At 39.5% G+C, this 27,610-nt stretch overlaps 1 protein-coding gene and 1 non-coding gene across 6 annotated transcripts in view; both read right to left on the bottom strand.

Annotated features, from left to right (window-relative positions):
• Window positions 1-5,828: 5,828 nt before the first annotated feature.
• Window positions 5,829-27,610, bottom strand: part of Mboat2 (membrane bound glycerophospholipid O-acyltransferase 2) — a 158,342-nt gene continuing 136,560 nt past the window's right edge. For all 5 annotated transcript variants that reach the window (XM_074049130.1, XM_020154724.2, XM_074049129.1 and 2 more), the window contains 6 exons: window positions 24,471-24,663; window positions 21,048-21,151; window positions 17,052-17,116; window positions 15,533-15,665; window positions 12,884-13,035; window positions 5,829-11,626 (listed from right to left, as the gene is read on the bottom strand). In XM_074049130.1, coding sequence (XP_073905231.1) covers window positions 11,401-11,626; window positions 12,884-13,035; window positions 15,533-15,665; window positions 17,052-17,116; window positions 21,048-21,151; window positions 24,471-24,663 — 873 coding nt within the window. In that variant the 3' untranslated portion in view covers window positions 5,829-11,400. The remainder of the gene's footprint in view (window positions 11,627-12,883; window positions 13,036-15,532; window positions 15,666-17,051; window positions 17,117-21,047; window positions 21,152-24,470; window positions 24,664-27,610) is intronic.
• Window positions 19,756-19,956, bottom strand: LOC141415244 (small nucleolar RNA SNORA74). The gene has a single exon (XR_012440242.1). It is a non-coding gene; the product is annotated as a small nucleolar RNA SNORA74 (small nucleolar RNA).

Below are 27,610 nucleotides of genomic sequence, written 5' to 3' on the forward strand. Positions count from 1 at the left end.
CGTCATTATACGGCATTGCTCTTAGTACTGAAGAGTCAGGAGAAGCTGTCGACAGTCTGGCCAGGTGGGTTTGAGAGTCTGGATGATGACTGCGTCAAATCAGTCAGAGCCTAGGCTTTTTCCGTGAAGGAGAGGTTATGATGTTTCCAGTTGGGGAGGTCTGTGGTGGTAAAGGGCTGGTAGATGAATGTCTTCCCCCTCCTTGTATCTAACCATGCTGGTCATAATACTTGGGGCCTTGGGTCTCCCTCAGGGGCATTTGCAAGTTGATGAGGCGGGGTGAGTTCCGTGTTGGGACTGTTCGAAAGTTCCTGGTTGAACCTAGGGGCCAGTCTCAAAGAGACTGATGGACTCTTAATGAGCATGAGGCTCAATGAACCTGAGGAAGTTGGGGTTGTTGCAGTCTCAAGGACTCCTGGGCCCGGCCTCGTAGGCATATTTGCTTCTGGGGCTTCCCCATCCCCTTCCAAAGGTGGAGGCATTAGAGATAAGGGCAAAATAGTTTCTGCCTGGTAGCAAGGGGGAGGGGGGAAGAAGGAGTGGGGGGAGGGGGAGAAATGACCCAAACATTGTATGTACATATAAATAAAAGAAAAAAAAAGGTGGAGGCAAGTCGGGGGGAAGGTAGTGGCAAAATGGGTACAGTGGCACAGAGGGGTGGGATCTCCTCAGGGTCCCCCACTAATATGGGTTTTTCTAGCTTTTTCAGTTTTCCCCTACACTTAGAGGCTGCAGTCACCCTACATATCATGACTCCACATGCTTCCTCTACATGTGGTCTTAGCCACGTGGGTCAACTGAAGACTACATTCTGCCAGCAATCAGTATAGGGAAACTGTTCTGGGTGTCCAGGCTCCCTTACAACCACTTTAAAAACTCTATTGACTATGACCTTGTCTAATGACCGCCCTCCCCAAGGGCCGTCCCACACTGAAGGCAGGCCTATTTAGAGAAGTCTATTTTAGAGAAGGTCTTAAGTTTACCGGGGAGTCAGCTTGATTCCTTAATCTTCATTAAATCCCTTTTTAAAGTTCTTAAGCATGCACCTAGGGGGTGTTTTTATTCTGACCTCCTCCCATTACTCCACATTACCAGACATTTAGACAGAGCGGGAAACAACGGGATGAGGGTTGTGGAGAGGACGTAAAGGTCCTCCTTTCCAACACACAAGGAAGAACAAGCAACACCATTTGCTTCGTCTGTCTCAGGTCATTCTCCACATGGGGATTTAGGCGTATCTTAGCCGTAATGAGCCTGTATAAACCCCAGATCAGAGGCCCAGTTAGGGCTTACACTAGACCATATGAGTTTGCTGTGGACACGCAGATTGGAACTCCACACTCACTTTGTAGCCAAGCTACATCTCACGTGCAGGCATCCAATGTTTCTGCCCTGCACCCAGCACCTAGAAGTCACGGTTTTGCCTTCACTCAAAGTTAACTTGAGTGACCCCAGGAGGTGATTAAACTCTTCTGCCACTTAGAGGCAGGCCTAATACTTGAGCCCAGGTTCTTACCAGTCTGACAGGCAGCACTCCCCTCACTGATTCCTGTGCCTCACCAGGTTAAATTGTGTGTCCGAGGCTCTCATCCCAACTTGCAGGGAGAACAAGTCCCCTCCTCCAGATCAAACTGTCTGTTGGCACCTGGCAGGATCACTTCTCCCAGTGGTGCCGGATGCACCCTGGTGACAAGGGAGGTGAAAAACCACTGTCTCCAAAATCCTGGCCACAAGCCTGCAGAAATGTTGTGGGAATCTTGAACAGAGACACAGGACACTGAGGAAATTCAGCAGGCAGCAATGTTTTATTGTGCTGGCACAGACTCAGCAGATTTGAGAACAAAGGGGTCTCACCTTATATACCCTTGCAAGCAAGTTATGGAGGCAAAAAGCAAGGTTTAATCCATGTATGGTTGCATGCAACTCTATTGGTTACTTCACCTCCAGTGCTACGTGATCTTCCTCACGTTTACATTAAGTTTTCTCTCTCTGCTATGCCATCTCCTCCCCCCTGCTAAATCATCAGGACACAGACTTGTTGCTTCTTTTCTGGCCCTCCTTCTTGCTACAGTTTAAGTGTCTGTTCATTGTTTAGTGGGGTTTTGCTTTGGTATTTCACCTGTAACTATATTGTACTTTAATCGTCTATCTCCCATCCCCATTATTCTTATCCTTTTTCCCTACCCTATATTACTCTTTTCAGTATGTTTCATTGTATTTTGTTTCTACAGATTCAATGTGTTTAAATATTATTCTCTATCAATTTTTTTTGCTTTCCCTCCTCCCCTAGTCTCCTCTAATAGTCCCACAATTAAAAATATTTTCTGTATACACACACACATAAGATGATTACATTTGTATTGGATCTGTCTTCCACATGAGAAAAAACATTCAACCTGTTTTCTGAACCTGGTTTACTTTGCTTAACATGATGTTCTCCAGTTCCATACATTTACCTGCGAATTACTAAATTTTATTCTTTATAGCTAAATAGTATTTCATTGTAAATGCATATGTGTCTGTCACTTTTCTTAATTCATTCATCAGTTTTTGGGCAACTGGGCTGTTTCCATAGCTTGGCTGTTAAGAGTAATGCTGCAATAAACATGGATATGCAAGTGTCTTTATTGTATCCTTATTCCCTCAGATATATGCCTAGGAGAGGTATTGCTGGATTATGTGGTAGTTCCATTTTTAGCTTTTCAAGGAGCCTCCATACTGCTTTCTATAGTGGCTGTAGTAATTTAATTTCCACCAACAGTGTCTGAGAATTCCTCCCCCACCCTCACCCCATCCATGCCAACATCTGTTGTTGTGTTCTTTTGATTTCCATTTCCTTTATGACTAGGGATGTTGAGCATCTCTTCATGAGTTTTTTGGCCATTTGTACTTCTTCTGTAGGAAAATTTCTGTTCAGCTCATTTGCCCATTTCTTCACTGGGTCATTGATTTTTTTTTAAAGTTTTTGAGCTCCCTGTAATTTCTTGTTATTAATCCCTTCTCAGATGCATAGCTGGCAAAGATTTTCTCCCAATATGTGGGCTGTCTCTTCAGTCTGGCAACCCTTTCCTTTGCTATACAGAGCTTTTTAGTTTCATGTAGTCCCATTTGTAATACTTTTTTCTTAATTGCTGAGCTATTGGGGTTCTATTTAGGAAATTATTGCCTATGCCTATTTGTTCCAGTGTATTCCCAACTCTTCTCTGTACTAGTTTCAAAGTTTCAGGCCTTATATTAAAGTCTTGATCCACTTTTTTATTATTATTATTCATATGTGCATACAAGGCTTGGGTCATTTCTCCCCCCTGCCCCCACCCCCCTCCTTCTCCCCCCATCCACTCAATACCCAGCAGAAACTATTTTGCCCTTATTTCTAATTTTGTCGTAGAGAGAGTATAAGCAATAATAGGAAGGAACAAGGGTTTTTGCTAGTTGAGATAAGGATAGCTATACAGGGCATTGACTCACATTAATTTCCTGTGCATGTGTGTTACCTTCTAGGTTAATTCTTTTTGATCTAACCTTTTCTCTAGTTCCTGGTCCCCTTTTCCTATTGGCCTCAGTTGCTTTTAAGGTATCTGCTTTAGTTTCTCTGCATTAAGGGCAACAAATGCTAGCTAATTTTTTAGGTGTCTTACCTATCCTCACCCCTCCCTTGTGTGCACTCGCTTTTATCATGTGCTCAAAGTCCAATCCCATTGTTGTGTTTGCCCTTGTTGATCCACTTTGAATTGATACTTGTACAAGGTGAAAAGACATGGATCTAGTTTCAGTCTTCTATATGTAGATATCCAGTTTTACTGGCAACATTCATTGAAGAGGCTGTCTTTTGTCCTTCCTATGTTTTGGGTGCCTTAGTCAAATATCAAGTGGGCATAGCTGTGTGGATTCATATCTGGGTCTTCTGTTCCACTGGTTTTCATATCTGTTTTTGTGCCAGCATCATGCTATTTTTATTGCTGTAGCTCTATAGTATAGTTTGAAGTTGGATGTTGTGATACCTCTAGCACTGCTCTTTTCGCTCAGTATTGCCTTGGTTAGTTGGGGTCTTTTGTGCTTCCAGATGAACTTTAGAGTTGGTTTTTCAATCTCTGTGAGGCACATCATTTGAATTTTGATGGAAATTTTATTGAACATGTAGATTGCTTTTGGTTGTATAGCCATTTCCACAATATTAATTCTGCTGATCCATGAGCATTGGAGATCTTTCCATCTTTTGATGTCTTCTTCAATTTCCTTCTTCAGTGGTTTATAATTTTCATTCAAGTGGTTTTTCACTTATTTTGTTGAATTTATTCCTAGGGGTTTTTCTAGGCTATTGTAAATGGGACTGTTTTCCCAGTCTGTTCATTGTTAGTATGTAGAGAAGTTACTGATTTTTGTATTTTGATTTTGTATCTAGCTAATTTACTAAAGATGTTTATTATATCCAGGAGTTTTTTGGTGGAGTTTTTAGGTCTCCTTAGTATAAGATCATGTCATCTTGCAAATAGGGACAATTTTACCTCTTCCTTTCCTATTTGAATTCCTTTTATTTCTTCTGTCTTTTGGCTCTATTCTAAAACCATGCTAAATAACAACGGAGAGTGTGGCCACCCTTATCTTATTCTTGCCTTGAGAGGAAAGTTTGTTTTTCCTCATTTAGTATGATAGTGGTTATAAGCTTGTCACTTTTGCTTTTTATATTATTATTGGCATCACTGGGGTTTGAACTCAAGGGCTCATGTTTGCTAGGCAGGTGCTTTTACCACTTGAGCACTCCACAGCCCTAGCCTTTTATTACATTGAGGTTCTTTCTTTTTATTCTTAGTTTCATTAGAGCTTTTATCAAGAAACAATGTCGAATGTTGTCAAAGGCTTTTTCCTCATCTATTAAGATCATGTGGTTTTTGTCACTGCTTCTACATGCTATATTACCTTTGTTATTCATATGTTGAACCACCTCTGCATTCCTGGAAAGAAACTCAGTTGATCATTGTCTATGATCTTTTTGACAGCTTTTCTTTCTTTCTCCAACTCTCCTCACACCTTTCCTAGTCAGCCCAAGATTCTGTAAGAGGCCAGGAGCCAAGGCCTCCCCAGTCTTTCCCCATGCTCCCTCTTCTTCCTCCCTCACTGCAAAGGCACTTTGCTTGGACCTCTACAAAAGCACTAACAATGTGACGTGGTCATTATTGATAGCTCCTCAAAGGCAAGGGAGGTGATTCTTGTTACCCAGCACATGGGTAGAACACTGTACAAACTGCTTTTGGTCTCTACCCAATTTCAGCATGGCCTTAAATCTCAAGTTGGGATAATTAAATCTGGCCCAATGTTATAAGATCTTCCACGGGAAAAGCACTATGCACTGGACTTGCCTGTATGTTCAGTTCAGCACCTCTGTACAACAGTCAAAATTAATGTAACACTTTTCCCACAGTTGCCCACAACAGAACCAAGAGAAGTTCCCAAGGTGGCACTGATATTCCCCCAGGCCATCATGACAGAGAAACCACAAGTGAAAAGAGGGTCCCAGTGCTGCTCAAAAGTAAACACCAGATCCTGACAGGAGTGCTGGCTCAGGAGCCACCCTTCTTCTTAGTATCTTCTTCACTTTGTAAGTCTGATTCAGGATGTAAGACAGAAGTTACACACCAATTACCTCCAAAGGGCTTATAATGTGACAGTGTGTTTCAAATAATGCTTAAGCAGTTAGAGTAAATGACTCTTTAGAAGTTATTGCCATATTAAAGAAACCTTCAATAAAAGACCATCATTCTAATAATAGAGCTAATGACCTGTCCTACAGATGGAATGTAAAGTCTCTGAAATTAGCAAACATACACGTGTTCTTTTAAACTACTGTTTAATCCATTTTAAAGACACAAAATTAAGGGGAAAAAAAACCAAACCAAACAAACATGTAAGTTACAAACACCTTTAAAACCCAGCAACAAGCCACCAGTGCAGCTCTGAGGACACAAACTAGGAACAAGTTGTCACGACTCATCACATCACAGCATAACTGACACAGTGGTGGTTTCAATTCACCATGTAACAGTAACAGATTTATGGATCTGTTGAAAAGTAACACTTCTCTGAAAAAATATTATGGAATAAAAACAAAAATCACAGAATACCACATGATATTCTCAACCTGGGAAGGCCAATGTAAATACTGTAACTTCTGGCTGCTGAAGTTGGACCTCCCCTAAGTTTGGGTCATGAAGGTTCAACTACTACTAGGCAGAGACCAAGAAATGGCTTTGAATGGAAGGCAAGGAATGGAATCACGCATTTTCATCTGAATACGATGCAATTTCTTATTTCACCTCAATTAGTTTCACTTTCATTCCTGTTGCCTTGTGTCATGCCCCTCCTTGTTTGGAGCAGCAGTCATGCAGAAGTGACAGAACATGGACAAGACTGGTTTGGAATACACTTGTGATCAACTTTGAGTCCTTTCTCTTTGTGATAAAGTCAGCAGCAGATGTACTTCATTGACAAACCTGTGTATGCAGAACCAAAGATACATAAAGTTGGGAAGGAGGCATATATTAAAAGTCTTGTCAAACTCTCTCCACATGTCCTTTCCAGGAAAGAATGGCAAGAATATTAACAGAACAGTTTCTGAAAGAAGTTAACACAAAGAAAACCGGGCAGGAAATTGTGATTTAAGACTCCAGCAAATAGCAGCCAGTTGCATTTCAAACATGCTGTTAAGGAACTGGTTTAGTCATTTTGCTTATGCCCTGTAACTTTTGATATTCACTATACTCCTGTTTCTTTTTACAGTAGCAAAATCTATTAAAAGATGGCTAGAGATGGCTATGTATCGCTGGTAAGTGTCAGACATGATTCTACATGGATCTATACTATTACTTACAGAACAGATAGTCTTGGGTGTTTTTGTTTTTTGCTTTATAAAAGTTGTATTAAAAGAAGAGTTATAATCAGTTTTAAAGACAAGACAAATCAGTTGGCATAAAAATGTCTTTAGGTTCTGTTTCACAGTTTTCTCAATCAACGACCTATGAAGCTTGTCAGTTCTTTAGTGGGGTTTGCATTATGTTAAAAACCTATTAAAATAAATATTATTTTAAAACATACAAAACATTATTAAGCAGCCTACCAATTAAAATGTATTTGGCTGCATCCTCTGTACAACAAGAGCTTCAAAAAGCAGCTTAATCTTGATTATAAGAGCAATCCTACAAAATATCCACGTGGAAAATTTAATTTTAAATGTTCTTCCCTAGAGAGTTACTATAAATAGACTTGACTACTGATGTTGCAGGAAAACACTGGAAAGACCCTCTACTTCTAATCCATCAAACCCAAATTCCAGAGTGGATTTCTTTTTTAAATGCAAATCTCCTCATTCAGCATCAGGAACCCACACTGAAACAAACCCACTTTGACAAGGGCAGTAGAAAGCATACATTTAGCATCCAAAGTAAGAATATAAATGATCAGCCATTCATTAGATGCCTCTGGGTTGGTGTAACAGGTCTAAGGTTCTTGGGGCAGTTAAGGTGACATTCAGAGTGTTAGCTAAAATTCTGCACTGATGTTAAATTGGGTTATTAAATTTCTGTCAAGATAGAATAGTTATGACTGAATAAAACCCTCAACCCTCAAAATACTGTTCATATCTAAAAGTCTGGACAAATCCTTAGCTGACACAGCAATAATATGAACCATTCTGAAATAGTTATTCTCTCAAGTCACTTTTTCTTTCAATTAAAATGTAGAATTCTTAAAACCAATTATCTAATAATTAGGAACAACCGATTAAGGAAACAAGAGTAATTACGTATGTCCAGATTTGTTCATGAATGTACAAATTATTTACAAGGTATGAATTTTAAATAGGAAAGATTGTTGTCCTAAAAGTTTAGTCCTCAAATGTAAAATTTGTATGATTATTTTAGCAGTGAAATTTTAAATTGTTCTCTGCGGTTTTTCAAATAGTGTAGCTAAATTCTTTGAATGAAGTAATTTTTGAGAAATGATGTGGTGTTAAGTCCTGTCCAGTAAAGTCAGTAATTTATAGAAAATACTTAATAGCATGTATCTTCTCCAATTTTACAGACACAAACATAAACCAAAAAAGCAGAGGAAGGAGAAGGAAAATACTTTGTTCAGTAGACTATTTCACTATGAAAAGTCATTTTAAGAGCTACATTGAGTAGAAAGTTCCGAAGCCTTCTGATTTGACGGATTAAAAGGTCCTGTTGTTAGTCAGGACAACCTTCTAAAAAGTCAGGGTTTTGAGCTCCAGCAATAAAGTCAATGGAGCATGATAAGAACTTTCCTGCCCTTGACTCCTGCAGACCCTGCTCTTGGTTCTCACTTCAGACCCTCCACCCTTTCCCAATGCTAAGAAGCAGGAGACCTAAAGGATGAGAGATCCCCAGGCCTGGCCAGAAGGAAGGTTCCAGCTGCTTCCAGATTAACCAGTGCTTACAGGGAGTCACTCATTTTTCAGAAACTTTTCACTGCAAGTTTTCTTCAAAAGTAGTATACATAGAAATCCTGTGTGTGAGTGAGGACCAATGGCAAAAAGATTTTAACCAAGTGGATGGCGGTGGCTGATGAGAAGAGTAGTGGATGGACATTTTTGAAGCCATATAAGTCTTCTCTATTACTCTGGATGTTTCAGAAGCTAAACAAGCTTCCCCAGTTACTCTGAGTTCAATAAATGCTTGTTTTAAAAACAGAACGAGACATTCTTAAAACGATGACAGCTGAGGCAGACCCAATTGAAGCAATTACTATTGTTTCAAGGAAATGAAAATGAGGGAAGTTATTTTGTTCAATTTTCCCTGAGTAATACACGCAAAAGTAAATACAATGTTGACTGATCATCTCTGAAGTGATTTCATGATACTCAAAGAATGGAAAAATAATCCTATTCTGGTTAAAAAAAAGCAAGCACGTATTATAATGAATTTTTTTATACCCAACATTAGTAGAGATGTACTACTTTTAAATTCTTCCACTGTTAAGTACAAGGAAAATATTGTTTGTAACATTCCAAGTAGATATATCCAGTTTATAGAACACACATCCTTTTTCTTGAGAAAAATCAAGTTGAGAATTAGGAATTTTTTTAGTTTTCTCTCAGATTGTGTATTTATTTGTGACTATTTCTCCAAATTTGAGGAGAGCTATCAAAACACATTCCATACAACTATTAGATTCAAGGGGATGAAAATTCAGTGAAACTGGATAGTAATGTATCTTCTTCTAAGTAACTACAAGACTGCTCCAATATCCTGCTCTCTGGATGTTGTCCTTAGAAGATATTCACTGACTAAGAAGTAGGCAATATATTCAGGCATAGAAACGAGTGATGATTATTTGTAAGTGGCTGGATAGACTAAATTAAAAAAAATAAATCCCCCAGTAGTTTTTATTGAGGTTTCTGCTTTTCACTTACAACATGCCTTGGGCTGTCTTTATGCCTCATTTGTTCACTTCCTTTAATAGTGACCAGAGTCTCTGCATAGCGTTCATTAAACTAAAGAAACATTTGGTGGCAGATATATTCTATTTACTTTGTTTTCTACCCTCTTTTCTATCCTTGTACAGGCAGCTTAACCCCAATGCATGGGAGAACAGAGAAAATTTATTTAGCTGTTTATCCATTCCTGCAAGGGAGGAGCAGAGTTCACCTCATCAGATAAACAACATGCCCTTAAAAATAAACAGGCAAGGATATGTGTCAAGTCCTAAAACAGCACGCTGACATTTTTGCTGACAGAGACCTCAGGACTTTCAAGGGCATTGACTTTGCCTTTTTCTTTAACTAAAATACCAAATAGTTTAAACCACACTTTCATTTCCTCCTAACTTTGCTTGCAAATTTCTCAGCTGTGGGGGGGAGGGAGAAGAGGAGGAAGAGAAAGTGAGGGAAGGAGGGAGGGAAGTGTAGAGACAGAGAGAGAGAGAGAGAGAGAGAGAGAGAGAGAGAGAGAGAGAGAGAGACTCATAACAGACAATTTGTACTTGAAAATTTAAGGCAAAAAGAAAACAAGTTTCACAAACGATTGGTCAAACATCAGTTTTAAAGGCCTATTCCCCAGGGCAGGACCCGCAGTCTGCAGCTGAACCCAGCTCCTGCCTGCAGCTGCTGCAGCCAGCACAATACTTCTGGGATTAAAGAAGACACCAGCAACTCAAGACAAGCTGTTCATAGTAAAAATGCCCCAGAAGATGAAAGCCTGGTTTTCTTTTTACCACTTCTAAAACTCACTGAACAAGAGCTAACAGAAAAATTTTAATGGGAAGTTAGACTCTGGAAACTATATTCTCCTCAAAAAATGTCATTCAGACTCAATGACTTCAGTTTGCAGCCCAATCCTTTCCCAAATAGGAATTAAAGTGACAGGGAAGAAAATGATTAGGTAGATAGTAATCTTAATTACTACAGATTTCTTTCAAACCTTCACCCAAATCTACCACTCTCATAATCTCCTCTAATTCTATACAATCTATGGTTGATAAATTTCACTTAAAAGATCAACATAAAATCACGCTATTAAACTTTTATGTCTCACACAGAACTCCAACATGGGGGGAGGGGTGCTGTGCTGCTAGTGCCAGGCCACGCAGTGCTTTCCTCACTCCTGCCTGCCTGCCTGCCTCATCTTCTCTCATTTTTTTTTTGTTTCTTGAGAAAATAAGCTTAAAATATCAATTACCAACCTTTAATTATGTTGAAGAAACTCCTCCTGGAAGGGCTCGCTGACATGAGGTAATTAAGCTCTCCAGCAAAACAACCTACCTATAATTTGGCATCCATCACTGTCTACAGTTTCACTGTGTATTGTAGTCATTTCAGATACTTTAAGAAAACCCTTTGAATACTGAGATGTTTATTGCATTTTTTTAAAGTATCCACTATCTTAAATATCCGGTCTAAAATTCCTCTAAACTCCTTTACAGCACAGCATCAAATATTGAGATAGTCTTCTCACAATATTATACTGGAAAATACCATTTAAGAACAATATTTTAGGAACTAGAAGGTTTAAGGCAAGACATTCATTTGGAAAAGTTAAATCTCTTAATAACCCAGACTGACACGATTATTTTCCCACCTCTCCAGTGCCTTGGGATACACAATGTACATTCAGCAACAGGGCACACATATGACCTTGAGGACATATGCTGAGGTCCAAGTGCCCCACTGAAATATGGAAATATTTTTATGTAAGGCGTGACCCACAGGGACATGGCATGGGAGGGGTTATTTCATTCCATTTCCAATCCGTTATACAGGAAACTCCCTAGCTAGAACTGCCCCATTTCCCCCCCACTTACTCTCTTTTCAATCAAACAAGAACCCCCTGAAAAGATGCTAAGATTGAATCTGTTCACATCGGGAAAACAGTCATCAGGGCACTCTCCCCATCACTGCTTAAGTGACGAATGTCTAGAGGCTATGTCTTGGTCTTGATTACAAATGTTGTTTGTTGTGGAAAAACTGTTTTGTCCCAAAGAATTTTCTCTTTCATCAAACTTTTTAGATCTTGACAGCTGAATTTTTTCAAGCATATTCTCTCCTCTTTGAATTTTTTTCACTGGCAACAATAATAATACTAAGATACCACAGATGTGAAGGCAGTAATACCAGGAGCTAAAAGAAAAAGGGGAACAGTTTATTAAATTTTGATCATTAGCAATTCTTAATAAGTAACTGCACACTTGTGAACACACCACAGGGCCTCTTAGAATGTGCTTATTCTTCCATGTTCCCCCCCCCCCCCCCCCCCGCCCGGGGATGGAAATAGTGTATAGCGGGGGTATTTATAAACCACTGTGGATACCACACAGCTTATAAGCATAGAACTAAATACCAGATTATATAAGGGTCACAAGGCTAAAAAGAACACATCAAACAAATAAAAATGCTTATTAAAATACAGTGACAGCAATCTGTAAATAATTTTTCCAATCCACATAAAGGAATACTGAGTCCCAGTGAGAGAGACAGCAGGGACAGCAAAGATTGACTGCTGTCTCCCTTGTGAAATATTTGGTGGTGACATTCACAAAAAGGAGTCACAGTGTTGAAAGCACTATTAGAAGCACCTTCCCCAAATTAAATATGAACCAAATGTGACATAAGCAGCTTCAGTAGCTGAAAGTTTCGTTGATCCTGAATAAATTATCTGTTACAGAAAATTTAACCAACAGAATAGTATGTTTTACAACAAGAATTTTGTCAAAAGGGGAATTTTAGCAAGTTACTTAATGTGTTCCTGTATGATTTGATTAAGTAACTTTTGACAACATACTCTGTGCTAAGTCACTCCAAATCCTACCGTTTCAAAGGATTTATGTAAGAATCAAGTTTTTATCTCAGGGATACCATTGTCCAACATGGGGGAGTAGAATTTGGAAGGACTGAGAAAGGAGACAGATAAATAAAAAATATGGAATTCAAGACAATTTCTGTAATACAGAGATGAACATAATACTGAAATGTAAAAAAGAGAGAAAAACAAATAAATGAAATATAGGTTAACTTTTTTTTCTTAGATTAAAGAAATTGATGCAATTAATGATTCTTTGTAAAGAGGTGTCTTTTTATCCAACCATGTTCTGGACAATTAAGCTGTAAGCTGTAAGGCTCTAGGTCCACCTTCTCAGGCCCTAGGACAGTGGTTACCATCAGTGCCCTGCAGAGGAAGTCCCGCTTTGGGCTGTGTGGGATGAGTCATCCCATGAAGAAACATGTGACCACTTGGTTGAGGATTAAAAAGTAACTGATAATGTGCTTCATGTTAGAAAATGAGGCTATGAGTACTGTTTTTTGTCCTAGCCAATAGAAAGGATCTTTCTTTCAAAAATACAGTTCTTTTCACTGACATGTTTGAGGAGTAACGCTTACCTGTAAAACATGAATGATGGTTTTATAGAGAGAAGGACAAATGGCACAACTGTGTAACTTATTGCTATTTGAGTTACTACCCATGTTATGACATCATAAAATAATTTAAGTTGGGAAGGTTCCATGAAATGATGCCTGAAGTTTTTTCTCATCTGAAATAAAGAAACAAAGAACATTTGTCATATCTTCAAAATTACACTGGCAATATCAATTTCTTCAAGGATCTAGAGTAACTCCCTCACCACAGGTGGGAGTTCAAAGTGTCATTCCCACTGCAGGAAGCTGGTGACAACACCAATGCATGTATGGGGGTCAGCTAAGGAAGGACACAGGCAAGACATAAACAATGATGAACTGTGGAGAATAGCTCTGCTGTAAGTTTTGAAGTCATATTAAAATGAGAAGTTTCAGCTGGTCAAGTGGCTCAAGTAGTAGAGTGCCTGCCTATCAAGTGTAATAGTCCTGCATTCAAAACCCATTACTGCCAAAAATAAAAAGTTAACACAAAATGAGAAGCTTCCCAAAAGAGTGAACAATGACACTGCTAGAGCTCTTTAAGAAGTACTTGGTAAATTGCAGAATATACTTAGGGTTCAATCTCTCTTTAATTTCTCCTACTACTATGGAAGAAGATGCCCTTACCTATTGCTCAGCTGCTGCATGAGCTCAGGTAAGACATGACTTACCAAAATAAACAGCAACTACACACACTACTCAATAACAGGAACTCAGAAGAGCTTCTCAAAAGGTTTTTTCTTTTTGTTTTTTATGGTGCTGGGAATTGAACCCAGGATTCCAGGCATGCTAGACAAGCACTCTACCACTGAGCTACATCTGCAGCCAAATAAGTGTTTGCTAAGATCCACAATTTAAGTAATTTTTAAAAAGAGCTTTTAAAATAGTTGGAATATTTTGGTTTTGAAAGGTGCAAACTTAATTGAATATTCTGTTTTCTACTGTATTCCTTATTTTTCTTGTCTAATACATTCACATGTGACACATGACCCTATTATGACAACACCACATGAATCCTGCGATGAATGCATCTGGTGATGCGTGGTTAATGGTTCTTCTATACAGAGACTATCATTCTTAGTGATCAGAAACAAACTCTGGCACCTATGACTTCTTCCTAGCTCACCAGGACACCCACCCTAGTCCATTCTGCCCACCAAAGACAAATACCTGGCTGGGGATGTAGCTCAGTGGCAGAGTACTTCCTTAGATGTGCAAGGCCCTAGGGGTAATGTCCAGCATCCAAAAAAAAAAAAAAAAGCCCACTGGGCCCGATACTTTGACAGAATAGGATTAAGCTCCTTCCCAATGTGTTCTTCCTCTTATCTTTGCCCTCCTCCCATCCAGAATTACCCATTATTTATGCAGACATGAATTCTGTTTCAATTACATTTACTTGTCATTCTCCAAATGTACCATGTGCTTTCAAACTTTTTTTCTAATGTCACTCCCATGCTTAAAATATAATTTTCTCCCCCATTATAATTCAGTCAGTATTGAAATAACTTCCATCTTTCAAATGAGGACAGCTCTGATCAACCCAACCAAGAGAGATTTCTTTTATCTGTAAAAACACCTATGGTACTTGCTATGTATAATGCCAGAGTCTATCAGATATGCCCATGATGCATATGCAGATGCATACCCAGAATATACATATAAATGTATGTACTTATGCTCATTCTTTGACTACAAACCTCGAGAAGGTATAGCCCTTAATACTTCTTGACAAATCCCTCATAGATCTCCAAGGTACCATGAAACTGAATATGCTAAACATCTACTTGTTTGTTGACTGAAGGCTTTTTATGTGTAAGTACTATGAGAAGTCTGTTCAAAGACCATTTTTGTCACGTGACTTTCTTCTAGTTGACTTTTAAGGACTTATTCTTCTCCTTTCCTCTTTCATATTACTAAATGCTCTCAATTGTTTCCCAAAATACTACCCCAGGTTCCAACCAGACAAATACTGCAAAGAACTGTATACTGTTTCTTCTTTTTTGTCTTCTTCTTCTTCTTCTTTTTTGTTTTTGGTGAGACTGGGGCTTGAATTTAGGATTTAGAGTCTACAAAGCAGGCACTTTGCTACTTAGTCACACCTTCAGTCTATTTTGCTCTAGTTACTTTGGAGATGGGGTTTCCTGAAGTATTTGCTTGGGCTGGCCTTGAACCTTGACCCTCCTGACCTTAAGTCTCCCAGGTGCCTGGTGGCACTTTGCTTCTAACGTGGTGTCTCCTTCTGGGCACGGCCCACCCACTCCTCCAGGATTGTCCATCGTCCACTCTCTGAATAAAAGGGACTCCAAGGTTATAGCTTGCAGGACATACTTCTAGAAGAAACCTACCCATTCTGATCATTTTTATTTAACTGTTCTTCCTTCTTCTTCAGAAAGTTCTGTGCAAAGAAGTAAGATTTTGTGAGCATTTCCTACGTGCCAGACACATGAAAGCATATCGTCTCCTCAGATGAACAGAGCATGGAGCCTGGCATGCAGTGAGCACTTGTTACCAAGTACACAGCTGCACACATAACCTCAAGTGAGCAGAGTGGTGCTGATCACAGCCAAAGAAATAGGGCTATGTTGTAAAACAGGATTACTCAATGACTTACGAGACAAAATTCTTAATACTTACAGTTCGTGCTGCTAACGTCATTAACACCCCCGTAAGAAATGTCAGATAATATCCTGGGTACACCCCATGCCAAATGGCAGAGAGGAAGAACGTCTGAATTGTTGGACTGAAGGATGCTCGTTCATAACATACCCTAGAAACCATGAAAAACACGGACAACAAAAAGGAGTGGGCAGATTTGAGTTCACAAACCTTATAACAATCCTTCTACTACTATCTGGAAGGATTAGGGGAATCAGAAAACCAAATACTGTTTATTGGGCACTAACTTGGTCTGAAATTTCAGGGAAGTGTCAAATTTAGGAACATACATTTAACTCCCATTTTCTTACTGGTATACGTATAATCACTAAAATGATCATTTCTAGTGTTAGGGAGTCTCTACAATTTACCAAATAATTAGTATTAAAGTTAAGATTTAGGGGTTTTTGGCAGTACTGGAGTTTGAACCAGCTAAACAGGTGCTCTACCTTTTGAGCCAAAACTCCAGCCCTGAAGTTAGGATTTTTATTTTATATTTTATTACTTTCTTTGAAGACACCAAGAACTTTCAATTGACCTAAAAACATGATTCTTTCTGGCAAATGGGGTGTACTTAGTCTAGTTTTCCTACAACAGGGTATAAAATTCAGAAGAGAGTAAGATTTTACTAAGGTAAAGCCAACGAGAAGACTGGCTAGGATCATGAAGTAATGAGAGTATATTTTGGATACCTCAAGAAATAAAGACACTCAACTGTCATTTTAAAAAGGACACTACAGAAGTGGCTGTTCCAAGTCCTGTGTGTGCAGGGACAGTATCTTATGAACCTGTTTAAGACAGAGGAGCTACCTAGGGATGCAGGAGGAGAGAGCACCTGCACGTCTGTATGACTCCTTTCTCTGCAGGCACTACTCTGCCGGGGCTCCTGCACCCTCCCCTTATACACCTCACACATCCTAACATGCTCTTTGGCTCAAGTTCCAGCTATTTCTGAGTGTTCCCTCTGTGCTCTCACTATTCCTGCTCTCTCTCATAATCCCCACTGCAGGAAAAAGCACATGTCTGATCACACAGCTGTCTTCTTTGACTGCAGAGTGGGGACTGGGTCTTTTTGTCCTATGTACCTCTGTTTCCTGTGCCTAACATAGAAAGAACAGCTGAATTGAAATACTTAAATAGAGCTGTTCCAGAAATCCAAGCATATACAGAGTGATTGTACAGGCTTTAAAAAAACTAAAAAAGAAAATCTCCAGTGGATTAAGATCAGGAGCCACAGAGGACTCTGAGGATCCTGGACATGGGCACAGCCCCAAAGGCAGGCTGAGGAGCAGTGGCTTGAGGACATGCATGGCACAAGTCCAAACAGTTCTGATTTGATAGTGCCTTGCTTTGGCAGGTGCCAATGTTTCCTGGGTAACACCACAGCTACAATGTCTCTCAATACTGTTAATTTAACTGAGAATCTGAACTCAGGGGAGCTTTTCTTCAAGTACTAGGTGTCAAAGCACAAGTAATGATCGTTCTTGAAGGAACATACCTTTTGAGCCAAAGGGCTGTCTGGATATTCCAATTATCAAGAAACATCTTGAAACTTGTTGACATCTGAAAAACAAAGGAACCTTTGGTCAACGCCATAACAAACCTTTAAATATAAGTAAAAATGTTTTACTGTGCTAAAAAATTAAAACTAAGAATTATTTCACAGCAATGGTAGTACAGTAATTCTTCTTCCCTTAATATTGTCTGTCTAATACGATAATATCATTCCATGAAAGAAGTTTGCTTATTGTTGGGAACATCTACACAGTAGTGTGTCATCACTTTCTCCATGTCAACATTTACAAAGACTGTCATGAAACTATTACAGATAAAGTCCTGCTAGAACATACAAACTCCATTACAATGATCATTGCAAAGATTTGTCCTCTTGAACCAAAGAATGGTGTATCTGCCTCATAATCTTCCTCTCCCCCACATGCAGTCATCATTCTGGGTGAAGAGACACGTCCAGTCATGCCCTGCCCAGCACTGCCTCTCAGGCCTCTGGCTACTTTGAATGTTGGTGCTGCCCAGCTCCATGCTCTCCTGAAGAAGAGCTCTGCATGGCACCTCTCACAGCACAGACTCCTGCCTGAGCACCTGCTCACTCAAGCTATTCCCATTAAAGCTTACCTTTGACTCCAGAGGGAATCTTTGGTCTTCAGCCTGTCTATTTTTATCCTCTGTAACTCTCCTCCTCTGGTCTTCACTTGCTTTATGTTCATTCAGTCATTCCCTCAACATTCCTTTACTGATGGAGGTGCTGGGGAATCAAACCCAGGGCCTCACACTTGCTAAGTGCATGCTCTCCCACTGTGCTGTGTCCATTTTACATTTCCCGGCCCGTTACTGAGCACCGTCTGCCTCGGGAAGACGGCCCTTCTCCAGCGGTACTCTGGCCACCCCTCCTCTACCTGCATCTCCTGCTCAGGGACCTCTTGTATCCGGGCCTTTCCTTCCACTGTGTCACATTCTCCCTCTTAAAACTCTCTCCTAGTCAATAATTCTTTCAATCTACCATCCTAAAACAAAAGCAAACAAGACCAAGTCTCCCAATAGGAGAGTCCTTAGGTCAAACACTGCTAAGAGCCATGTCACTGGGCTGTTATCCACCCCTCCTTGAAACTGCTAACAAAACCACAACTTGAAGGGGCACTTATCAGCCCTTATCTTACTTGACATCCCAGGAGCACTTAGCACTGATGGTCATACGCTCCTACCGAGAAAACACCTTTTCACCTTATTCCATGCATCGTGGGTGATATCAGCCACCATGAGAACGACAAGTGGTTCTCAAAGGGTGGAAAAGTCTTGCCCCTTTTATGAATAAAGCACACATACACACATGGTACACTAACAGGCACACTGTATCTCTGTGACATTAAAACTTCATGAGTAGCTGAAAGGCTTCTTAAGATGGACAGAGAACTGAACGTCAGAAACACCATCAAACATTCATAACCTTGTTCAACAATGATCAATTTTCCCCTTGTCTTTCTCATTTTTAATACCGAGAATAGTTAAGAGTATTTCAAAGCAAACACCAGACATCTTATATCAGCTGTAAATAGTTCAGAATTGACGTCCAGTAAATACAGACTTTAAAAAGAAACACAATGAGACTCAACAAAGTGAGCAATAACTTTTCTTTTTGATTCTTTCTCAGGACAGGTTCTCTGTGTTGCCCAGGCTGGCCTTGGATTTCTGGGCTTAAGCAATCCTCCAGCTTTAGCCTCCCAGGTAGCCAGGAGGGCAGGCTCATCACCACCCTCAACTCTCGTTTCTTTCTTCCTTGTTTTTGGTGGTGCTGGGGCTTGAACTTGGGGCCTTGAGCTTGCTAGGCAGGAACTCTACCTCCAGGCCTTTTTGTGTTGGCTATTTTGGAGAAAGGGTCTCGCTTTATGTCCAGGTCTGGACCATGATCTTCCTAGTTGTGCTTCCTATGCACCTAGGGATGACTGGCACAATCGCCATGCCCAGCCTTTGATTGAGATGGGGTCTGCATGTCACTGCGCCCAGCAATTTGTTCAGATGGGGTCTCACTAAGTGCCCGCCCTCTGCCCCACTTGCCTTGAACCACCATCCTCCCCATCTCCACATCCCAAGTAACTAGGATTACAAGTTTGAGCCAAGACACCTGGCCTTTAATCATTTAACATCCTCTAATACCCACTTTGTATTCAAATATTCCTAACTGTTATAAAAATGTTTTTTCCAGTTGGCTTGTTCAAACAGGATTCAAAAGAAATTTGTACAGTATTCTTGCTGCAGACTCTTAATTTCTAACAGTTTCTTCAGTCTCCCACTTTACCCAGGCCACTAGTTTATCAGAAAAAATTGGGTCAGATGTCCTACTGAATTTCCCACTTCTAGATCTGACTTACTTCTCTCTACTCCATAAGACCTGATTCAGGTGTAATATCTGGGGATCTACTTCAGAACCGTGCTCTAATTCCCATGGTATCCCATCATGGGCACTTCATGCCTTACTGCTCACTTCTAGTAATGCTGAGGCTCATCAGTGCGTCCAGCCTGGTCTGGTCTTATAAAGCTCCCATCAACTTTTCTTTTTCTTTTTTTTTTTATTTTTATGACAGGATGTCCCTAAGGTGCTTGGGAATGACACCGAGAGCCTAAGTGTTCCAACACTAAGCTAAAGCCCCAGCCACAGGAACTTTTCTAACAAGGACAACAACAAAAAAATTGTTTGCACCCAGACTAGGACCAACTCCACAGGAGGGGCCATTCCACTCTCAGAGGTGCAAAACACTGTCCAAAGGTTCTTGACCACAACCCCAAAACAGTGCTTGGAGCCAAGCCTCAGTAAAGACAGTGCTTGCTCTTCCAACAGTGTAACACAACCACAAACATTACACTAGTCTGGATAGCTGACAACTGCTGGATTCCCCATCAACATTTCACCTGAAGTTTTGGTAATCTCTATTTAGAATAATTCTTTTCACTGACTGACACATCAACGTCCACTATGGGGTTTCTTCCTTACTCCCTGATGATTCTCCCAAATGGAAGGCCTCCTGGCACCCGTGCACTTTTGAGATCCATAGCAGTTTTCAATCGCTCAAGTGTCATTCATGGCCACTCTCTTAGTTCCCCTAAGGCTTAAATTGCCGAGAGTTTCCGAATTAAGATCCTGAGCTCAGACATTTGCTGAGTGACCATTCATTTACATGGGTCTGAAATGTGCACACATTTTTCTTTGTTTTTCCCTCCAAATGTGTGCCCTTATCTCAGTGAAGGGTATCACCAAAAACCTAGTTGTTTAAACCAGACATTGTGCTCTCTTGCTTGGTCCTGCTGAGTCTCTCTAATCTGCTTCAGAACACCACCATCTTGGATTAACACAACACCCTCCTGACAGACCTCCCTGGCTCTTGAGGACAACATATTCCACATGCCAGATCCTTCTAGAACATATCTATGGTCAGCTCACTTGCCTGCATATAGAACATCCACAGTGCTCCACCACTCTTGTAAGAAAGTTCAAAACCCTCTGAGACTGCTTCTCTAGCTTCACTTTTCATACCCTCTACATGGATCACCCTCATGAGCTGCCTGCCCTTTTCTTCCCCTTCCCCAGAGGTTGCTCCTCCTCCCTGGGGGAGTCCGGCTAGCTCCTACTGAAGATACTGTTTTCTTTAAGACCTTCTTCTCTGAACCAACAACACAAACCTGGACTCCAGTCTCACAAGCACCACATGTCTATACCTCTCTGGTTAGAACCTATTTTTCAGCACTCTGTAGCCTCCTATTAGATTAAAGCTCCCCAAGGGTCCAGGCTGTACTTATCTCATTCATGCACCCTCAGTGCTTGGGACACGATGAGTAAATACCTGCTCAGGTGAATCAAAGAAAGAGTATTATCACTATTTAAAAACCCTTTGACACCACTCTGGACAGAGTATCATAATCTACAAAAGTGAACTATGGTACTTAAATTATCACATGGTAACTAACTTCTTAATGATTTACGAACCTCTATTTGCTGAATTCTCAAATTGGAAATTAGGTCCCAGCGAGCTGCTCCATTTCTGTCATATCCTCTGAAACCAAAACCTGCAGCATTATTAATAGCATCAGCTGTAGCAAATTGAAAAAGAAGAAAACAAGTATTAATAAACTTTATAACAATCTAGTATATGTAGTCAGAAAGTGTATGTTATTATATATTATTTATCCTTAAATACTAAAAAGATTTATTCTAATTTCTAAGAGGTTAGAAACACTATCACATATAGTGAAAATAACTACTCCATTAAGGACATTCTGGTTAGTCAACAAAACATCAGACAATAAGCATGAGTGGAGGGGCAGGTGGACTTTAAAAGCTGCTGAAGACCAGTGGGCTAAAGGTATAGAATGTGTACAGGAAATAACTGTCCAACATTAGAATGCTCCAGAGGACCCAGCAAAATGTCCAGCCATCTGCCAAGGGATTGCTAGGGGGACGCTCTGTCTTGGGATCACTGTATTCCTTTATGTCACATATTTGACCTTTATTGTAAATAAGAATATGTAAATGAGGTGTAATGTTTTAATCTCACTTTTGTCTTTCCTGGTTCGTAAGAACCTACTCTATAATGTCTTCAGAATTTGTTTCCAGTCCTTTTAAACATGATAGTGTTCAAGTAGTCACTCATGCCTTCCAAACCTGCTTAGTAAAGATACAAAGTTTCTGCCTCAAACAAGCCCCTCCCAATCAATTGGAAAAGTGTTTATAATTTATATCATTTGTGCCGTGACCAAGAAATAAACATGCAAAATAATATGCCGACATAGATAGGTATCCTATTCTTAAATTGTCTGTTCCTTATTACTGTTTTATTACATTAAACAGAATTTTAAAAACTATACCTGGGGGAAAAAAATCAACAAGATTTACCCATGTAAGTTTAATGAGGTCAGCAGCTTTTGGTCAAATACATATGAGCCTTTAAGGTAAACCATTTTTAATCGGATTAAAAATAAAAGCGGTTGATAACACAAGCAGCACACACCCACACATGGCTGCTGGACAGTCCCCCTCTCCTGGGTGTACCACTTCTGACTTCCTCACTTCACCTTCTCTCCATCGTTTTGGCCTCCTGGCATCTGGGAGTAACTTAACTCCTAAGAAACTGCTCATCTCACAAGAGGACTGGCCTGGGTGGGGACAGCAGCAGTGAAAACAGAGGAAGACAGGGGAAATCAAACCACAGCGTGCCCCTCTCTACCCCAAGAGTCAAGGCCTGCTCTGTGCCTCAGGCAGCATACCTCCTGAGAGCACAGAGATGAATTTGGCAACTTGTGATTCCAAATACCTGACCATTACATCAACTTAATCTGTCCCTAGATGGGGTAAGTCAATGTTTTTCAAATCCAAGTTAAAGGGAAAAGCTGCTCATACCCCAAGGAGTTCTTTCTTGAAGGAGTAAGAAGATGGCAGGGTCATAGGGGTTGGTAGTCCTCAAAGCCTAATTCCTATTTTGAGAAATGTTGAAATGAGAAGTTAAATGCTACACTCTAGGCAGTTCTTCAGTAACACTGAAATAATCAACTCAAAATCCATGTGTGCACATGGACTCAGCAAGGTAATCACCCACAGGATCTAACCACCATCAAAATGCAAGAGCAAAAATAAGGAATAGTTTTGGAACCCCTGGATGGCTGAAGACACATTCCAATCTAAGAACCAAATGGACATTAAAAAAATAAATAAATAAAGGCCATGGGGAGAGGAGGAGATGGATGTGTGCCCAGCTGCTGAAGCAAGTCTTTCATTTCACTTTTCTACTGATCCAAAATTTCAAGTTGGAAATCAGGTCTTAACCATTACTCAGACCTATGCCATTTATAGTACAGACATAGTATAAGTATTTATTGAATTGAATAACCTTATGGTGAATAATTCTTTAAATGTAGTGCACTTAAAAATTGTTCTGTTCAGTTCCTTTAGAAGGAAACAGGCAAAAGGAATTAATCCTTTCCTAGCTCTTCAAACCAAATATCCAGGGTGGGAGATCACATGGCCATGTTATCATTAGATCATTTCTAATTATCATTATTAGTAAAGAAATCATCTTAAGCATTTTTACACATTTACAAAGATCTTGTGGTTTTCTCAAATGCCTCGATGAATTCCACGGTCTCATTCCAGTGACAACAGATTTGCAACAGTTAGATATCCAAACCAGAACATACAGATTTCTCATATTCTATATATCTGGTGCTTTAACACATCTGATAGTTCACATTTCTTCATAAAATCCTAAAACTACTAGGTTGGTTTGGAAAATTCACACTTTCAACTTAAACCTAGAATTTAATTTGTATAGTTGTTGTACAAATATCTTCATAGATCTCATTTGGTATTACTGATGTTTGAATTTGGTTACAATAGAATTTTCAATTTTTAAATAAATACTAGTTTCAATTTATACCAGGTAGAATTAGTAGCACATGCCTATAATCCCAGCAATCAAAAGTGGAGGCAGGATTTCCAGCCTGGGCTCTACAGGGAGACCCTGTCTCAAAAAAACAAAAACAAAACCAAAAAAACCCCCAAAATATACTCACACTAACATATTTTAATTGGCAATTAAATTACCAGGCTAAATAACTTCTAATGATGATAGTGTGTACAATGAAAAGAATGAAAACATTCTAGTCCCAAATTACATTCTATTATAATAAAATAAAGGCGAGAGTAAAATGCTAGTTCTTAGGCCTGATCACTGGCTTTGTTTTGCTGATGTGTTTCTTTGTGCATTTATTCAAATGTTCACTGAGTCCCAAATATGACCAGACAAACAGGACACAATCTTAAGAATGAGAGGGGTTATAATCTAACAGGTGAGGCAAAAGAAGACACATAGGAAAGAGGTTTCCATTTATCCCGCCCAGTGCCTCTCCACATTAGCCGTTTTTCTACAATGTGCTTTTAGTGTCTAATTGTGTTCACTTTGCTAATAGAGCACTGATCATATTATAATATGGGTAAAAGTTTACTTAACAGGTATCAAAATGGTTAGCTTAATACAACCAAACTAAGTTATAAGGGTCTTGAGGGTATAGGGTCTATGTCAGTAGCTACTTTACCTAGTATAGAGTCTAGCACACAACAGTCATTTAACAAATATCTGTTGTCACTTCAGTCAATGATTCATTTATTTTTATCTTATAATAAAATGGACTTTGATCTGGATTTTAGAGTATTCTTACACGAGTGGGTTTGTTTCTTCTGTTTGTATCCTCAAGGGGGCACTCTTGAGCTGGGTGTAGTGGCATGCCTATAGGTTGTGGTACTGAGGAGGCTGAGGCAGGGGGATTGCTTGGACAAGGAATTTGAGACTAGTTATGAAAACAAAAAAATGACAGCACTCACGACAATCTACAAATAGTCTATCCACATGTTACTCACCTAAAGTCCATGCAAAATAGTATTTAGGTCTGGCAGCCAAAAGAGAGACATACAGATAGGTAACTTTGGTTGGCCATGAAGCTGTAGCTTGAAAATGCTCGTCGATGTTGTACTCCACGGGTAGCGTGTTGGAGACGGTCAAGTGAAGTAATAAGGAAAGTCCGCAGACTAAGAGCTTCTGAATAACTGCTGTCTGAAAGGTGTGAGACAAGAGTCATGAACTTCATCCAAACTCCTTTTAATACTTTTTAGGTATTATCACCAGATTAATCTTCCTGAATGTAGCATCAGCCCTGTAACTTTCCTGGTCAACCAAGAGCCACTTCAGACTCAGCATTTTGGGTTCTTCACAGTCCCAAAGCAGGAACATTTCCAACCTCAAAACAACTACATAACTCAAATTGTGCTTTCACAGAATAAAAAATCTAAAAGCAAGCACAAGGGTATAGGTATGAATGGAAATATTAACAGTGAACTAGGGACACGGCTCAAATGTTAAGAGTGCCTGCCAAGGAAGCATGAAGCCCTGAGTTCAAATCCCAGTACTGCCAAAGGAAAAAAAGAAAAAAAACAAAAGAGCAGCACATGTAAGATGACTCCAGCTTATATAACATTAGTGGAAAGAAGAGGCCATTCTAATGCAATATTGTAGTAAGGATAAGTTACCAGCTTGTGGTGTCTTACAATTTTACACTCACAGTGTTTTTAAAAATTTTTTATTTCTGGAAGACCAGACTATTTGAACCTCATTCAGTATAAGAGATTATACAGGCCACAAAGGGAAAGTCACAAGTGGAAAAAAAGAAAAAGTTGGATCTAGATGAAGGAAAGTGACAAAATACCTGGATTTAGAGTACCCTATACTCTAAATAGCCAAATAGTAGTCAAATTAACTGAATTAATTTATAAAAGGCCATCCATACATTAATACTTTATGTAACAGTGCCAAAAGAATGGCTCAATGGCAACAGTCACATTGCTGGATTAACTACACTTCCAAATATACAACTGTATTCTTGAGTTACTCCTGCTGGGAGATTGTGTGGTTTCAAGAGGTTCTTGCTGGGCTGAAGGTGTGGCTCAAGCAGTAGAGCACCTGTCTTGCAAGTGAGTTCAAACCCTAGTACCACCACCACCAAAAAGACTTGTAGCTCTTTGTATTTTTCTTTAATGTGGTTTTTAAACCTTTCTTCCACTAAATTAAGGCTACACATTCTTCATCTTTCCCAAATATTTTACCTATACATATGATTCAAGAGATTTTAAAAGGTAGAGAAAAATGTCATTATAAATTAATTAAGAGATGAATGACTCTATACAATAAACCTAAAATATTGTTTTAGTAAGGGTAGTAAGAAATACTATGGTCTATAGAATATATGCAAGGTCTGTAAGTCTCAATTTAAAAAAAAAACAGAAGTTAAAATAACATATGCCTGGCCTGATCTTACTACCAACAGGCACAATTTCCAGTGAGAATCCCCAAAAAGGATTAGTCAATGCAGGCATCTTGGAAGGCAGGGGGAGAAACTGAGAAAAGTGGTGGAAAGACAGGTATAACCAGGTTTCTGTAACCACTGTTTAAGTGGCGTGTGCATAAAATCACCTTACCGTAAGTTTACATATGTATGTCTTATACATATGTAAAAGATGTACTATCTTAGTAAGGTGGACACTAGCTACCATGCTATTATGCTAGCAGAAAGCCAGAGAATATATAGAACCAGAGAAAATCCAGGCTTAAGGATTTGGGTCTAGAGCAGGGCTAGGGTGAGGTACTGAAATTAAAGTGGAAAACCTGAAGAAAGTCTGCATCCTGAGGGGCATCCTTCATTCCAGAACCAAACAGTCAGAGAAGACAACGATAGACATGAGAAACTGGCAGGCATGGTCTAGGAGGGGCCACCCATTCTGCCTGAGAACAAAGAAACCTGTACTTGGGCACGCAGAAGTATAGCCCGAGACTACATACCCCAGTGTCTTTTGCAGCCAAGTGTAGCTATGTGGTTACATTCTGGTCAAGGGGATGTAAGCAAAAGTAACGTGTGCAAGGCAGATAGAGCTTGGATCTCCAACACTATGGAGCTGTCATATTATCTACATACTATGGACACGTGGGACGCTCCAAGAAAAGAGCCAATTGGCTATTTGACTCCCCCTCTTTGGATCCTAAAGGTCTGCATCCCCACAAAAGTTCCCAAATGTCATTTGAGGGTTTTATAAATAATTACCACTATTAACTCTGTAAACTATATGAATGTAAAATTTATATGAAATACATTAAAATGAGAATACTTGACATTTTCATGAACTACTGATTTAAAATGTCTATAATATGACAATCTATGAGTAAGTCCCATAAAAATTCAGAGTAAGGAGATATAAATTTATATTACTCTTTGTTGAGTTTGATTTATTAATACCTATGTGTATAGCACTTGATATTTTTCAAGTATTTTACAAAATCATCTAATCTCTATTATATGTGCTAAAGTACAGAGATTAAGATTCTCCTTTTGAGCGAGGGACTTCTATACATGAACTGACACATCAAACTGATGAAGCTGAATGGATTACTGAGTCCAATACATGTTGATTCCCAGGTTTCCATTCTCTTTCCAGTATTCCAGCATGAACTCCTTCCTGAAGGGCTGTTGGTGCAGCTGTCCCTTGGCATCAAGTCTTCAGATGTTCAAGTCTTAGGTGAAACAATGTAACGCTTGCATTTTAGCTGTGCACATCATCCCACAAACTTTAATTTGTCTATGGACTACTTGTAATACCAACCACAACGTAAGTGCTACATAAGTAGCTGTTACACTGTATTGTTTAGGGAATAATAACAAAGAAGTCTGGACTTGTTCAGTGCAGATGCAATTTTTTAAGTGTATTTTTGATCCATGGCTGTATCCATGGATGCAGAACCTTCTAAAACAAAGGCTGACTATAATTATCTTTACTTTCTCTTGTGGCAAGGAGCCCTCTAAAGTATTAAGTCTTAGCGTGGACATTCAAAAGTCAGTGAAAGAGATAACAATTTCAAGTCTGAAATCCAACCTAATTTGACATGGTATATTTCTCAATTAACATTTAACTGGTAATAGGAAATCTGAAACAAAAAACATTCTTCTGATACACAA

Source organism: Castor canadensis, chromosome 12 (assembly GCF_047511655.1).
Source record: "Castor canadensis chromosome 12, mCasCan1.hap1v2, whole genome shotgun sequence".
NCBI classification, from domain to species: domain Eukaryota; kingdom Metazoa; phylum Chordata; class Mammalia; order Rodentia; family Castoridae; genus Castor; species Castor canadensis.